Source organism: Opisthocomus hoazin, chromosome 8 (genome assembly GCF_030867145.1).
Source record: "Opisthocomus hoazin isolate bOpiHoa1 chromosome 8, bOpiHoa1.hap1, whole genome shotgun sequence".
Taxonomy (NCBI): domain Eukaryota; kingdom Metazoa; phylum Chordata; class Aves; order Opisthocomiformes; family Opisthocomidae; genus Opisthocomus; species Opisthocomus hoazin.
The window spans coordinates 75059736-75075338 of NC_134421.1; the positions used below are offsets into that span (position 1 = coordinate 75059736).

The 15603-nt window shown below is 50.9% G+C and overlaps 2 protein-coding genes across 5 annotated transcripts in view; one reads left to right on the top strand and one right to left on the bottom strand.

Moving 5' to 3' along the window:
* LOC104335544 (hematopoietic lineage cell-specific protein-like) overlaps positions 1-15603 on the bottom strand; it is a 33197-nt gene that overhangs the window by 4183 nt on the left and 13411 nt on the right. For 2 of the 4 annotated variants that reach the window (XM_075428319.1, XM_075428317.1), the window contains exons 8-15: positions 15137-15247; positions 14429-14484; positions 9275-9344; positions 8895-9031; positions 8152-8262; positions 7360-7669; positions 6524-6595; positions 3830-6151 (exon numbers count right to left, since the gene is read on the bottom strand). In XM_075428319.1, coding sequence (XP_075284434.1) covers positions 6015-6151; positions 6524-6595; positions 7360-7669; positions 8152-8262; positions 8895-9031; positions 9275-9344; positions 14429-14484; positions 15137-15247 — 1004 coding nt within the window. In that variant the 3' untranslated portion in view covers positions 3830-6014. Of the gene's footprint in view, positions 1-3829; positions 6152-6523; positions 6596-7359; positions 7670-8151; positions 8263-8894; positions 9032-9274; positions 9345-14428; positions 14485-15136; positions 15248-15603 lie in introns of those variants that run through there. The other 2 variants (XR_012764772.1, XM_075428320.1) reach the window with 2 other exon arrangements.
* On the top strand, positions 801-2340 carry LOC142362334 (olfactory receptor 5V1-like). Its single transcript, XM_075429573.1, has 3 exons — positions 801-805; positions 1171-1174; positions 1375-2340. The coding sequence occupies exons 1-3, from the start codon at positions 801-803 to the stop codon at positions 2338-2340; spliced, it is 975 nt and encodes a 324-aa protein (XP_075285688.1).

Here is a 15603-nt window from a genome sequence, read left to right on the forward strand (position 1 = left end):
TCTCAGTGCTGTCACTGAGAACCGACCCAGAAGCCAGCACTGGTCCCGCCATAGCTCCTGGCAGATACTTGCTCAGGGATGGTCAGTACACTGGCCAGTTACCTTACTCTCTGATTCAGGAATATAGAGTGCTAACATCTACTGAGGCAGTTGACTGGAGCATGCTGCATAGGAAGAACGGGATTTTGTAATGCACAGCCCCAAGATCACCCGTGATTCCCCAGGGTGCCCTGTATTGTCATGCAGCCACAGTCTGCCCTGGTGTTTTCCAGCGCTTTTTACCCACTTATCATCATACACATGAGCTTAAGCCTCTCTGGATCCTTTTACTCACCCAGCTGAGAGTAGCCGCTGATTTCATACTGCCTGAATGCAGCGTGTGCCTGTGCTGAGTGCTGGCTGGAACAGATCTGCACCCCAAAACAAGGTGATTGCAGGCGGTTTTTAACCTCTCTCTCAGCCCCATTTCTTCAGCAGCCTCACAGAGACCCCTGCACCAGGCCTTATTTGCACACCAAAGTACCTGGCCTACATCTATTGGGCTCCGTGGCACTGGCATAGTGGGCAGCAGCAGCCCTGGCCACAAGCACCCAGCAAGAAACACCTTCAACAGATCTTGGCTGAGGTTTATGAACAATAACTCTTCCCCATGCCTCATCCATCATGTGGACACAGTCATCATAGCTTCACCCCATTGTGTCAGGGTGAAAATTGAAATAGAATAATGGTAGAAAAGTCAGGAGGCCCAGACCAGTGGAGATCCCTGAGGGCATAAATTCGCCTGTGGCTCAACAAACACCATGTGGTGAGACACCCTTCATTGGAATCTGTGCTTTTTTAAGTGCAGGTTATTGCACAAAAGAGCATCTCAGAAATGGCAGAGAAGGAGACGTGATAAAGGAAAAAAATAATTCTTTCAACTGGTGCAGGGTGATGCCACATGCCCAGCCTCGCAGCTGGGGAAGAGCAAGCTCAGTGGCTGTGGCTTGTGATGTGACCACATCCAGGGGGCAGGGAAGCACGTAGTCACCGTAAGTACAACTGGGAGGAAAAGAGAGACAGGCTTGGTATACTCATCAAGACAGGGTGTTGGGCTGGCAGGCAAACCAAGGAGGTATGGGTTAGTCCAGATGCACACCTCTCGGTTTCTTCTGTGTGATTCTGTTGCAGTCAGGTATCTGACATGAAATGGCAACTCTCTGGACTCTAAAATCATAGTGTCTGTGAAATCCCAACATGGGAAGCTTTCAACCACTGTGGAGATAGGACCAAAGCCATCCTACCAGTGAAACCCTTGCCCCATGGGTGGATGTGCTCCAGTCCCCTGGCACACAGTCACCACCTCCTCCTCACAGTGCTCGTTTCTGCCCACAGACCAACCCAGCTGGCCCCGTGGCAGGTGACAACCAGACTCATGTGACAGAGTTCATGCTCCTGGGCTTTTCCCACCACCAGCCATTCCTCTTTGTTCTTTTCCTGGCCATTTACCTGACCACACTGCTGGGGAACTCTGCAATACTTGCCCTCGTGTCCCTGGATCCCCATCTCCACAGCCCTATGTACTTCTTCCTCAGTCACCTGTCCTGCTTGGACATTTGCTACTCATCAGTGACGGTGCCCAAGATCCTGGCAAATGTCCTGCGCCCACAGGTGACCATCTCCTACCACGGATGCCTGGCACAGATGTTCTTCCTGATGGGGTGCGCAGGGGCTGAGTGCGCACTCCTGGCTGTCATGGCCTACGACCGCTACGCAGCCATATGCCAGCCCCTGCGCTACACCCATGCCATGAGCCAGGGAGTCTGTGTGGCGGCTGCCGCCGGCTGCTGGCTCTGGGGGATGCTGGACTCTGCCGTGCACACTCTCCTCGCCTCCAGGCTCTCCTTCTGCGGGGCTGTCCAGCTCCAGCACATCTTCTGTGATGTCCCCCCACTGCTGAGGGCTGCGTGCAGCAACACTCGCCCCAGCGAAGTGGCACTCCACGCTGCCAGTGTCTTTGTGGGCCTCAGCCCCTTTCTTCTTGTTGTAATTTCCTACCTCCGCATCCTGGCCACCATTCTCGGGATGCCGGTGGCCACCAACCGGTACAAGGCCTTCTCCACATGCTCTGCCCACTTGCTCGTGGTCGCCCTGTACTTTGTGACAGCTAATCTGAACTACAACCGGCCAAGCTCCGGCTACTCCCTGGCAGCCGATACACTGGTCTCCACACTGTACTGCATCATCACCCCCATGCTGAACCCCCTCATCTACAGTCTCCGCAACCAGGAGGTGCGGAGGGCCCTGCGGAAAGCTGTGCGGGGATGGGGCACACCAGGCTTCCAAGGCAGAAGTGCATGAGCAATACCAGGATTGCAACAGAGTGCTGGTGTGGTGCCAACGCGGCATCGCCCATCTGTGGGAACTCTGTGATGGTACCAGTGGGCTCAGGGCTCCCTGCCCAGGCAGTGGCTGCTTGTGGCACACTGCCATCACTAGTCTGACCCTCAGCATAGCACTGATGGCAGAATGGCAAAATCAAGTTGGGAAGAAGGCCACAGTTCCAGGATTATGTCTTGATTTTGCAAGTTTCATGTGCTGAGCTCCACACAGCACCTGTTGCAGCTCTGCTGCTACCAGGGAATGCTGTAAAAGGCAATTTCATGTGGTACCAGGCACGTGCTGGTCCCAAGCAAGGCTGTGAGCTCTGCCGTGGGGCTGCCCAAGGTGCTGAGCCAGGCCCTGCACAGGACAAGGCGCAATGTCTTGCATTGCAAAACCTGGCCTCTGCACATCCTCCTTCCACACATGCTTTGGCATCAAGTCAGACGTCTGCTGTGTTTCTCCAGATTGCTGTGAAAGCTCTGTAGCATTTTATACATTAGCACAGCAGCCAGCAGTTTAAACAGGCCACTGATTATTCTCCGAGCTTTGGTCAAACAGCAAGTTATCAGTGCTGAGCTGTGAGCTGGCATTGCTTAAATTCTCACCAGAAATGCTTGCTTTGCTTTATAGCCATAAAAAAATCAAAATGCAGTTGTTGTGAGTGGTGTGGCTGTGGACAATAGTGGCTGAGGGCTGGTTGGTGACATACAGCAGCCAGCTTCATCCAGCTGCCACTGTCTCAGCTTAACCTCTTCTTGCAGGGACTCAGTAACTGAGTCCAAGCTCAAATGACTGCATGGGTGTCGGGGCAATCCCACTGCTGGCCAAATCTGCGGGCAGGTACACGAGTGCCAGTGCCATGGCAGAAGCCATGAGCAGCCAGTCACCAGTGCAAGGGTCTGCGTGGAGTGGGAAGCTGGCACAGGCTGCACATGCAGGTGCACGCCTGCAGCCACAGCAGCACTTCTGCAGCTGTGCCACAGAGGGGCACGTTGGCTGGAAGAGGCCAAACATGATCATACATAGCCCAGTTACCCAGAAATACCCAGCAAAATCCAGTCTGTTCCCAAAGAAACCTACAGTTTTCCGGTTCTTCCCAGTGCACAACACACACAGATTTTATTCTTCAGTGAAATAAATGTTTCTGTAACCCATGTGTTGGGATGGCCTGTTGCTCCTACCCAAACAGGCTGCAAGCCTCCCAGCCAGTTCTACTTGCTCTACACCCTTCTTGATTGGAAAAAATTATTGAAACCCCCCTAGTTCAGAGTCTCACTAGGACAGTTAAGAGAGTCTGCCATAATGAGGCCCATTCTGGAGAGCCCCCTGGAAAGGCACATCAGGAAATAAAGGGTGAACTGCATGAGGAAAAAACATTTGGAAAGTTATTTCGGAGGAAAAAAACAAACAACAAAAAAAACCCCACCAAAACCCCAAAACCCCCCAAACCCCAAAAAACCCCAAAACCCAAAAGCAACCAACCAAAATCCCAGACCAAAAACCTCTAGAAAATTTACATTTAAATAGGCAATTTCTAACCTGAATCACAATGTGTCTTTCCCATGACTGACAGACACAGATGGTGATTTTTCTCAGTATCAAACACTGAGCATGGATGCTGTTCTGCCTTCCAGCTAGTAGAGTCTTGTTCAAGTGCAGGATGGTCCAGAACCAACCTGTAAGCTGCACTGCGCTCTAAAGGTGTCACAGTGAGACCCACTGCACTCCTGCTGCTGGCAGCTGGCCCTGCACTGGGCTGTGCTCCTGCAACTTCTCATGTGCTGTGTTACTCAGCGTGGCCCCGATGTATTCCTGTTGTGATAGTACTTGCACACCACAACGGAACAACAACCAACCCCTACAGTGGCATGTTGAGCATCTAGCCTGGAATATACTGGTTCAAGGGTGGGCTTCAGTTTGCATTGGATTATTACTGAAAACTGCTTTAAACGTTAAAAATAGAAAACTTCCTCTTGTTCTGCTAACCACCTGCTCAGCCTTTTCCCCTCATCCGTGATGAAGGGGGACTAGAATCAGGGGCGCTTTTCACTGTGCAAGGAACCGAGCCTACAACAGACACAGGGGATGTGCTGTCACAGAATAACCAGGATGCGGTTTTAGTCAGGCCATAACAAAAGCAGTTTATTACTACAGCTATGAGTGAGAGCACAGTGCAGGCAGAGCGACAAACACTGCTGATGCAAGCTCTGCCCACACAGGGCAGTTACAGAGTTTATATACTCAGGTTATGCAACTCGTTCTTCACCAAACTATGTCAGATAAGCAGACTATTGTAAGTAACAATAGCATTCTTCAGATAAGGAAGCTCTAGACAGCACACCCTTTAACAAATAATCCACTCTGTTAATTAAACTGGTGAGACCATTACCTGAAAATATTTCTTAACTAGTGAGTCCTGCAAAGGCCCCTGAGGTGTTAACTATTTTACTGCCACACGGGTGACTTCAGCACAGGGACTCAAACCCCCCAACGGCAGAGAGAACAGGCTGAGCCAAACACTGGATGGGGGAACCTCCCTTTAGCACTGACTGCAAAGCACACTGGAGCCCTTTGGCTTAGAGACAAGCTGTGGGACTGCTCTTCCAGCCCCACCGGCATGTGAACCTTATTTACACTGTCAGATCAGTTAACAGGAAAAATGGAGCACTCTTAAAAATATTCTGCTGCGATTCATTTGCTACATTGAAAGGATTTCCCTAGCAGAACATTCCTCTGATGGGCTGCCTGGCTGAGGATGAAGACAGTTATTAACATACTATCTGTTAAGTGAAGCCTTTTAGTATTTTTCTTTTGCTCCAAGACAGATTTTCCAGAATATTTTTCTCAGAAAATAATCTGATTTTTACACTCCCTTTTCAAGGTTTACCCCAGAAATGACACATCTCCCAACAGCATTCTTGGCACACAGAGGAAAACCAAGTAACCTCCTACCCTAGCAAGATCATCCTACATTGTCTTTGAGCCAGCACACCCTTCTCTTGTTTAATGGAACAGCTTACTACAGCCACACTTGTGTCTGTGCGGGAACAGTCAGCAGTGTTCACCGTGATGGTCAAATGTTCCCAGGCCCCAGCCCTGAAATCTGCCCAGATAGACCAGGTTCATGTTTGTCTACCCTGCGCTGCAAATGCGGTTCATCCTGCAAGTGGAAATCCTTCTTGGAAACAAAGGCAAGCTTAGCCTTCACAGTGCTCTTTTCCTTGAGCCCTCGGTAGGAAGAGATCCAAGGTCACAGCAACTTTAAAAGGTCCCATAGCTCATGTCCCTTCTGCCTTGACTGGATTAGAGTTGGTGTTTCTTTTCTGTGACTTGTCCTGTTGGGAGCAGGAATGGACACACTTCTCCTGCAAGCTTACTGGTTGACATGTGGGACAGCCTAGGCAGAATAGACCTCTTATATCACACTCACATGCTTTTAAACCATCCCACCTTTCCCATCTGGAAGTGGATGGGAACCAAAGTCCTCTTCGACATGGGTCAAAACATTCCCTCAGACACTGCCAGATTGCTCCTTGGTATTTCTTGCATGTAGACATGCCAGGCTGAGCCAAATTAAGCTATCAACACATAAAAGGCTGAAGCAGAGAGAGGCAAAAGTTTGGAAGGAAGCACCTTGTACAATGCTGGTTTCACTGCAGAAGCTTCACATAATTTGCCGGAAAGAGGCCTACTTTGCCCCGGCACTGCCCCCGCCACCAGCCTTCATCTACCATCTCGATGTTTGTGATTGTGTCATCAGGGTCAAAAGAAATCTCATCATCTCCATCTGCAAAAATTGTTCAAAAAAATAGTCACAATGCAAAGATAACCCCGGAGAGAGATGGTTTTACACCCCTCCTCCTAGCCCCCCACCAGGAGGAGAATACACAACAAGCATTCTGATAACCCTCAGAGTTCATCTCATTCAACTCCCACCAAACAGCACAGATAAAGCAGAGAAGGAGCCAGACTTCACACATGAAATATGATGCTTCTGTGTTCCCAAGTAAGGTCTCATTCTGCTTTCCAAGCGGTAGAAATTTAAACCACCGAGTCGAAATCTTTTCACCACTGCTGATGGTGTAAGCCACCCCCTCCCTGTTGCACCACTCCGGCCAGCTCCCAGTGCCTCTCCCCACAACCTAGATGGCAGACCCACCTCCTTGGTAATCGTAAAGAGCCAGTGCACAGGTCCCAGGGCTCTCCACCTCATAAACATTGTCCGTTTCCCCTGCAGAAGACATGATGGGCAGATGAGAAAGAGGCTGAAAGCAGCCATATAGATCTGTTCAGTGCCACCCTCCACCCAGCTGTCAGCCTTGGGGTGAACGACATCCAAACCCTGTCAACAGGGAGAGCTGTACCATGACAAGGTATGACTTCCCTCCCCTTCTGCAAGGAGAAAGGTGGGGTCCTGATACTTCATGTTGCTCTCCCAAGAAAAAGGCTGGACATAACTCCAGCCTCTCAACTTACCATCTCCAGAACCAGCGAAGCTGCAATAGAAATATCAACAACAGCCCGTGCAGTTTGCTTATATGCTTGGAGGAAGACTACCCTGCACTCTTCACACTCAGGAGACACCACCAGATCAGTTCTCATGAGAACCAGCCCTTTCAGTAACAGGACGAATTAAGACGGTACACCCAGTCCTCAGTGCAGCACTGGCAGTTGCTTGCCAGGAAACAGTGCACCAAGAGTATCGGTCCAGGTCCAGCTTCTTCAGAACCCACAGTAGCCCTCTGGTACTCTTGCCTGAGTCCTGCTCCAGCAGAGATACTTGGTCCCTGGCCCAGCATCCCATGCAGCTGAACTCACACCTTGGAATTGGGCAAGGGAGTGGGAGACAACCAAGTCTCCATCATCATGTGCTGCTACCCTGTCCACAGTAGACTTCGGGATACAAATTCCCTCTGGAGTCTGTCACATACATCCAGTGAGGTGAGCAGACAGACAGAAGCTTCCCAAGACATGCGCTCTTCCATCAGTACTCACCCAGGTGGGGCTGGCTTTGGCTGGGTTCCTCAGGAAGGATCTCCTCATAGTCCTCACCTCCATCTCCTCCATGGTCATAGATGGCATCCAGCCTTCCTGAGGGTGCTGGCAGCTCCTCATAGTCAGCACCTCCATTGGTACTGTCACAGTAGTCAGAGGGCTCTGGCAGCTCCTCATAGTCTCCACCGACATCCAAACTTTCACTGTAGATGGGCTGATCCTGGCTGGGGATCTTGCACAGCTCTTCACACAGATCTGATGGCCTTGGTGGCAAAATGGGTGGTATTTCCTCATCATCCCTTTTTGCCTCCTGCCACAAAGCGAGAAAGTGACAGGAAAGTCACCTGCAAAGCATCCACTGCAAGCAGTTCTCCTGTGACTGCACAGCACCCAAGACAAGGGAGCCCACTCCACTGCAGGTGCCTTTAGTGCTACCATGACACAAATGGAGCATCATCCTCCACACAACAGGGAAGCAGCTCAGCCACTAGGTCTGTGCTGAACTGGCACCTGGGATTGCTGTGAAGACCCCCATGGCTCATTTATTTCAACCTCTCTCACATATTTCTACAGCTCACTACTGCCACTGCACTGACCCACTCCAAGGGCCCACCTCATGGTGTAAGGTGCTGTGCAGCCATGTCCCATCACCATCCTAGTGTTTCCCCCCTCCTTCCAAAGTGGCTGCACCCCACTTCTTCCTGCAGGGCAGCCCATAAAGCACAGCCCTCTTTGGGGTGCAATCCCCTCTGCCTACTCCCCTTCCCAGCTCTCCAAAGCCCGCCCTGGCACCTGTTCTCCTTGGGACGCAGGCCTGTCTTGGTCAGCACTCCCAGGTACCCTTGCTGGCATGGTGGCAGGCACTGCCTCTGTGTGGTCCTTCTCTTTCTGTGGGATTTCCTGCTGGAGAAAAGTAATCAGATCCCCTCAATCCCTTTGAATAAGGTCCAGAGCAATGTCCGTTCCCATTTCCAATCGAGCAACTCAGAAAATTTCTCTCTACCTGAAATCTGTTCCAACCCCTGTAAACCTGCCCTAGGGACTGGACACTAGCAGGCCTGTAACAACTATGGGGTCTGCAGAAAGTAGCCTCGAGGAGGGAAGGTATCAGGGAGTGTTTTATTGGTGAAACCTTACTCACACACTGAATGTGCAAACAGCAGAATGTAGAAGAAGGTCTTTTAAACTTGAGGGTTTGGGTACAATCTCCAATTTGGAAAACACTGAATGCAGACTGCTGGGGTGGTAATACCAGGGAGACGTGATTGCACTGTGTTTGCCAGGTGCTAGAGGCAAGCAGGAGCCTAGACCAGCGCACAGTGGGTCATGGGTGGGTGCAGGCACACACCGATCTGTGTGCCCAAAGGGAAAATCCAGCGACAGCTGTGACGTTCAATGGCAGTCCCTGGCAGTTACAGGGAAGCCGTTTAGACAAGAGATTACTGTAAAGAGATCAAGGACATGGAGATGCATGGCCCTGAGGAAAAGTCTGCTTTGCAAGCCTTGGAGGACACGGCAAGATGGCTATGGCTCACCTTTCGCCGAGCTGCTTGGTACTCCCAAGTCTGTCGCCTCACCCGGTCCTCCTCTGCCTGCCTTCTGCTCTCCTCCTCTGCTGACTTAGCCATGTTTTCAAATCGTGACCGCAGGCTGCTGGTGCCACTGGAAGCTCCTGTGGAGAGGACAGCTGATCAAGCCTGCCCAGCGACTCCCTTCCACCACCCCAAGCATCCAGGAGAAAGCTAGACCTCTGCCTCTCCCAGAGTAACTTGCAGTTCGGCCACCTTCTCCTGGCCCTCAACACAGGTTAAATCCACATCCCACCACAGCATATGCCTGCCAGTGTGTTGCCACAGAGGGACCATGAGGTCCACAGCTTCCCACCAAACCCAGGGCTGGTACTCAGTTGTCTCACCTGCCTCCACCGGTCTTGTTTTCTCATATGAGGAGGTGGGACCTGCCATCTCATTAAAGCCAGCAGCACTCTGCAAGAGGAAATGAATGAAGTGTGAAGCTCGTTAGGCAAGGCCAGTGCTGAGATCCCATGCTGGGTTTGGCTACTGGTCACTGCAGCTTTGTTCCCAGCTGTGTCTGTCCTCATCTGTACAACTGCTACAGCCCTGTGGAGGCTGCTGGCTGCAGCCCTGCTCTCCTGATGCCTCCCTGCACTGTGGGAGTGTCTGCTGCCCACCAGCCAAAGGCAAGGGTTGTTCTGTTACAGGGGTGGCACTCCGAGGGCTGAAAAGCAGAGGGGGCTGCACAGTGGCAAGACAACTGCTGCATGGGACAGCAAGACTGGGCATTCAAGGCAGAAGCACTCACTGGTAGCACAGCAAAGCGCTGAGTGGATGCCTGGCAGTCTACCACCTCCTGAGGGCCAGGGACCCGATGCATCAGTCCCTGCACTCCCAGTGGCCTGAGACATGAAAGCACTGCCCTGTTGGATGCACAGCCGCCTAACCATGAAAAATGTGTGTCCTTTCAGCAGGTGTATGCGTATGCAATAGCATAGGCTGGAAAACATTAAAGTGAAAATGTGTGTGAACATCTGTCTTTATGAGTTGTGAAGAGATGTCTAAAGTGGTAATAGCATCAGCGGGATTTGCAGCAAAAAGAAAGTGAGCTACAGGGGGTTTATCTACTTTCATGAGAAAACTATTTCATACAAAAAGGAAACTGCGGGTAGGACCCAACTTTCAGACTAATACAGCTACATTCAGGGTTCTACCTGCAGGTGTCACCAATGGGCTGGGTGGCCGAATTCCTACCTCAGTCAGTAGAGCCCAGAGAGCAGCTCTGCTCTGCTTAAAGAAAACACATCTGAGCACTCAAACAGCACTGCAGGCCAAGAACCAGGTCTACACAGACCACAGCAGAGACTTGGACATGTTGTTTATACGACAGCACTTAAATTTAGGAGTCTTGGTGTCAGAGCTGAATCCCACACTTAGTGTCCAAAACTTTATCAAAGGGGAGTTAAGATTGCTGGTGGTAAATTATGCTCTACTCTCGAGTAATGAATTCAGCACTGCTCCAGTGCCTGAAAACCAGGTAGTCAAGAACTTCGGTACTTGCCCAAATATGCTTATTTTTACCATCTTTGATTATGCTTCAGTATTCTCAAAATGCACAAATTCATGTTTCCCTTTGAGCTGATCAAGAACTGCTTATCCCCTCTCTGCATCCTGCTCCTCAAATACAGCAATGACTTTTGCAAAAATGCCCATGTGGTTTTGCATGCTTTTTTTCCTGCCACATACCTGATGTCTTGCTTTTTGACAATGTACCTCCATTTGCTGTTGTTAAATTCATAGACCATGCTAATTTCTTCCACGGGCAGGACGCCATTCCGGCTCTGCTACTGGCCTAGCCTACACATGCAGCATGGAAAGGAACGTCCACAGCTGTTACGTGTTTATGTCCTTCCGTGGCTCAGGGTCATGCAGAAAAGTCCTCATCTGCTTCCTCCAGTTCCCGAGTATGGCAATGTTGGTACTGTATCAGGCACAACACTGTGCCCCTAGCACTATGCCCAACAATAGACAAAGCATGGTTCAGGGCAAATACCCTTGCTTCCTCCTCCAAACACTCCAAAGTCCCACCACCAGGATTCTCATTTTCTAGTTCATCCCCATCCATGCAGACAGATCATCATTCACTGGCAAGACCCTCTTTCCTAAACAAGCTTTCAGGGTAGCCTGCCCAATCACAACACTCATTTAAGTGCCTGAGACAGTCTGACTGTAGATAAGCCTTTGCTTGGTTTCAGCCCAGACAGAAAACTTGAACCAACTGGAAATACAACACAGCAGAGAGGAAACAGTCTAGGAGGTTCCTGGAGTGTGTGGAAGATCACTTCCTGACGCAGCTGGTAAGTGAGCCTACCAGCCAAGGTGCCTCGCTAGATCTGCTGTTTACTAACAGAGTAGGACTGGTGGGAGATGGGGTGGTCAGAGGCTGTCTTGGGCTTTGAGACCATGAAATAACAGAGTTCTCGGTTCGAGGTGAAGTTAAGAGGTGGGCCAGCAAAACCACCACCATGGACTTTCGGAGGGCAGACTTTGGCCTGTTCAGGACACTGGCTCAGAGGGTCCCCTGGGAGAGAGTCCTGAAGGGCAAAGGGGTCCAGGAAGGCTGGACAGTCTTCAGGAGGAAGTCTTAAAGGCACAGGAGCAGGCTGTCCCCATGTGCCGCAAGACGAACCATCGGGGAAGACGACTGGCCTGGCTGAACAGGGAGCTCTTGCTGGGACTCGGGAAAAAAAGGAGGGTCTACCAGCTATGGAAGAAAGGGCAGGGGACTCAAGAGGAGTACAGGGCTCTCGTTAGGTCGTGCAGAGAGGAAATTAGAAAGGCAAAAGCCCAGCTAGAACTCAGGATGGCCACTGTTGTAAGGGTCAACAAAAAGTGTTTTTACAAAGACATCAACAACAAAAAGAGGGCCAAGGAGAGTCTCCATCCCTTATTGGGTGCAAGGAGGAATACTGCCAACAAGGATCAGGAAAAGGCTGAGGTGCTTAATGCCTTCTTTGCCTCAGTCTTTAGTAGTCAGACTTGTTATTCCCAGGGTAGTCAGCCCCCAGTGCTGGAAGATAGGGAAGGAGAGCAGAATAAACCTCTCATAATCCAGGAGGAAGCAGTTAACGACCTCCTGTGCCACCTGGACACTTACAAGTCTATGAGGCTGGATGGGATCCACCCGAGAGTGCTGAGGGAACTGGTGGAGGAGCTGGCCAAGCCACCCTCCATCATCTATCAGCAGTCCTGGCTATTAGGGGAGGTCCCAGATGACTGGAGGATCGCCAATGTAACACCCATCTACAAGAAGAACCAGAAGGAGGATCCCGGGAGCTACAGGCCTGTTAGCCTGACCTCGGTGCTGGGCAAGACTATGGAGCAATTCATCCTGAGTGCACTCACCAGGCATGTGCAGGGCAATCAGGACATCAGGCCCAGCTAGCATGGGTTCACGAAAGGCAGGTCCTGCTTGACCAGCCTGATCTCCTTCTATGACCAGGTGACCCGCCTAGTGGACGAGGAAAAGGCTGGGGATGTCATCTACCTGGACTTTAGTATGGCCTTTGACACTGTTCCTCACAGTAACCTCCTGGAGAAACCAGCTGCCCATGGTTTGGACGGGTGTACTCTTCGCTGGATAAAGAACTGGCTGAATGGCTGAGCGCAGAGAACGGTAGTGAATGGAGTTAAATCCAGCTGGCGGCCAGTCATGAGTGGTGTTCCCCAGGGCTGTTTTGGGTCTGGTCTTGTGCAAGATCTTTATCAATGATCTGGATGAGGGGATTGAGTGCTCCCTCAGTATGTTTGCAGATGACACCAAGTTGGGCGGGAGTGTCGATCTGCTAGAGGGTAGCAAGGCTCTGCAGAGGGATCTGGACAGCCTGGATCAATGGGCTGAGGTCAACTGTATGAGTTTCAACACGGCCAAATGCCGGGTTCTGCACTTCGGTCACAACAACCCCATGCAACACTACATTCTTGGGGACGAGTGGCTGGAAAGCTACCTGGCGGAAAAGGACCTTGGGGTGTTGGTCGACAGCCGGCTGAACATGAGACAGCGGTGTGCCCATGTGGCAAAGAAAGTCAACGGCATCCTGGCTTGTACCAGGAATAGTGTGGCCAGCGGGAGCAGGGAGGTGATAGTGCCCCTGTATTCAGCACTGGTGAGGCCGCACCTCGAGTGTTGTGTTCACTTTTGGGCCCCTCACTAGAAGAAAGTCATTGAGTTGCTGGAGCGTGTCCAGAGAAGGGCCATGAGGCTGGTGATGGGTCTAGGGAACAAGTCTTACAAGCAACAGCTGAGGGAGCGGGGGCTGTTTAGTCTGGAGAAGAGGAGGCTGAGGGGGGGACCTTATTGCTCTCTACAGCTGCCTGAGAGGAGGTTGGAGTGAGGCGGGCATTGGTCTCTTCTCCCAGGTAACTAGCGATAGGACAAGAGGCAATGGCCTCAAGTTGCATCAGGGGAGGTTTAGATTAGGTATTAGGAAAATTTTCTTTACTGAAAGAGTGGTCAGACATTGGAATAGGCTGCCCAGGGAGGTGGTTGAGTCACCATCCCTGGAGGTGTTTAAAAAAACACGTAGATGTGGCACTTCAGGATATAGTTTAGTGGGCATGGTGGTGTTGGGCTGACAGTTGGACTTGATGATCTTAGAGGTCTTTTCCAACGTATGATTCATGACCAGCTGGTTAGTGTAAGAGGACAAAGAGCCAGATACCAGAGAGGCCATTGATCTGGGTCAGATGCTGGAGAGACCAGGGAGGTCTGCAAGTTGGCTACTTGAGGGACCAAAGATTCAAGCCAGTTTCGTTTATGTGTGAGTGTGACAGCTGCTAACAAACCTTATGTCTTGAGTAAAAACAGCTAGATGAATGGCAACCACAGCAATACTGCCTTCTTGCTGGAGGTCATCCAAGGCAAGAACCACTCAGCATGCATACTGGTCTCTGTACGATCATCACCTACCAGTCTATGCTTGGGACACCTGACGGGCCTTCAGTCTGAGCCCGCATGTCTCCTGTGTAAGAGACAGTTCCTGTATGGTGCAATAGCCTGTGGCCTCTTAGACTTCTCACAATGCTGCACACATAAAATTTCATCTCCAGGCAGCTACCACGGCTCATCCTGACTGTACTGACACACACAGGGCCTGTAGGAGTGATGGCAAGCAGCCAGACAGAACACTCCCAGTATCTCAAATGGTACTATATCCAGGAGGGCACAGTCTGATGCCCTCAGAAAGCTCTTCACTGGCTCTGCTATTAAATCCTGCCCCAAGAGAAAGCAGGTGTATGACTGTTCAGTCCGAGAGTGGAATAACTCAAAAGCAGCTGAGAACGGAAGAAACTTTTTCTTCCTTGCATTATGGTCTCCCCAGGCTGCATTCCTGTACACCCCCTGGTATTTAGACTGGGCCAGTTCCATCACCCTTGCAACAGCTGTGCACTGAGTGGAGGGACCTCGTCTCCACCTGGGACGTCTCTTCTCTTGTAGCAGTGCAAAGAGCAGTGATTAGCAAGAAGCAGTTGCAGGTTGCAGCATGCCATCTTACCTTATCTACTCTGTCCTTCTGGACCCCATAACGGCCTCCAAACCCCTTGGCATAGTCTATATGGAAAAAAGGCGGCTATTTTATTATATTTTATATTCTGTGTGCACCTCTGACCTCTGTATGCCGTGACCAGTGAAATGAGTTAGCTTTGTCTGCATCTTATCACATATGGAACTAAATACAGATAATACCATGCAGAATGCTCTGGACAGTGGCTTTTACGACTTTTAAGTGGCTTTTCATTCCTTTCAGCAAAGTGCACAAGTGTTCAGTGCTGTATGCTGGCAAGTCTGCTTCCAAGGCACCAGGGTGAGAAGCCAGTCATGCCATTTGAATGCAGCGTGGCCTTGTTCACTGAAGTTAAACCTGCAGTAGTCAAGCCATTCCTGGAACCTGCTTTGCTTCATTCCCATGTGCTCACCTTTTGAACGAGCTTATGATCAGGAACGTACTTAGAGAAAGCACAGTACAGTCTGGGAAGCCTGATTCAGGGACTTGCATTCAGTGTCCCCCACTGATCCAAGAATGCACCTACTCTGGCAGAGTTTACCTTTGTGCTTTGGGGGTTCACAATGTCCCAGCTTCTCCACAACAAGCTGTACACATTCAGTTTTCAGCAGCTGGATCGCTGTCCAGTATGAACCACTAGCTCTAGGTCTGTGTGTGCTCCAAGGAAATTGTGCTGCCACCTCTGGCAGCACTGCCTACCTGTTTGGGATGCATGGGGTTGCACTTCCTCCTGATGGTCCCAGCCAAGGGCACTCTGGTCCTGACGATCCCTCTGGACCCCGAACTTCCCACCAAAGCCCACAGAATAGTCTTCAGCCACAGGGATTCAGATCAAGGCATCAAAGAGAACACACGAGGGGAGGGAAAGAGAAAAGTGGCAGCACTGTGAGCTCAGGCTGTTCTCACAGAGGCAATAGTTTTCCCTGCCCAGGACTCAGAGAAAGACATGGAGCAGATTTCCCCACTGATGGCTGCAGCAACAGCCCTCCCTCCTCCCTGGGACAGGTCACATGCTACTAGCACCTGCCTGGGCTTCCCCTGCACCCTTCCTTTGGTGACATACTGCCCAGGAGATCCCTGTGCCCACAGAAATCTGCTGCTCCTCTTCAATTAGCTTGAACTTTTTCCAGCAGCCATGCATTGTGCAATGGCTTTCCTCACCTGCT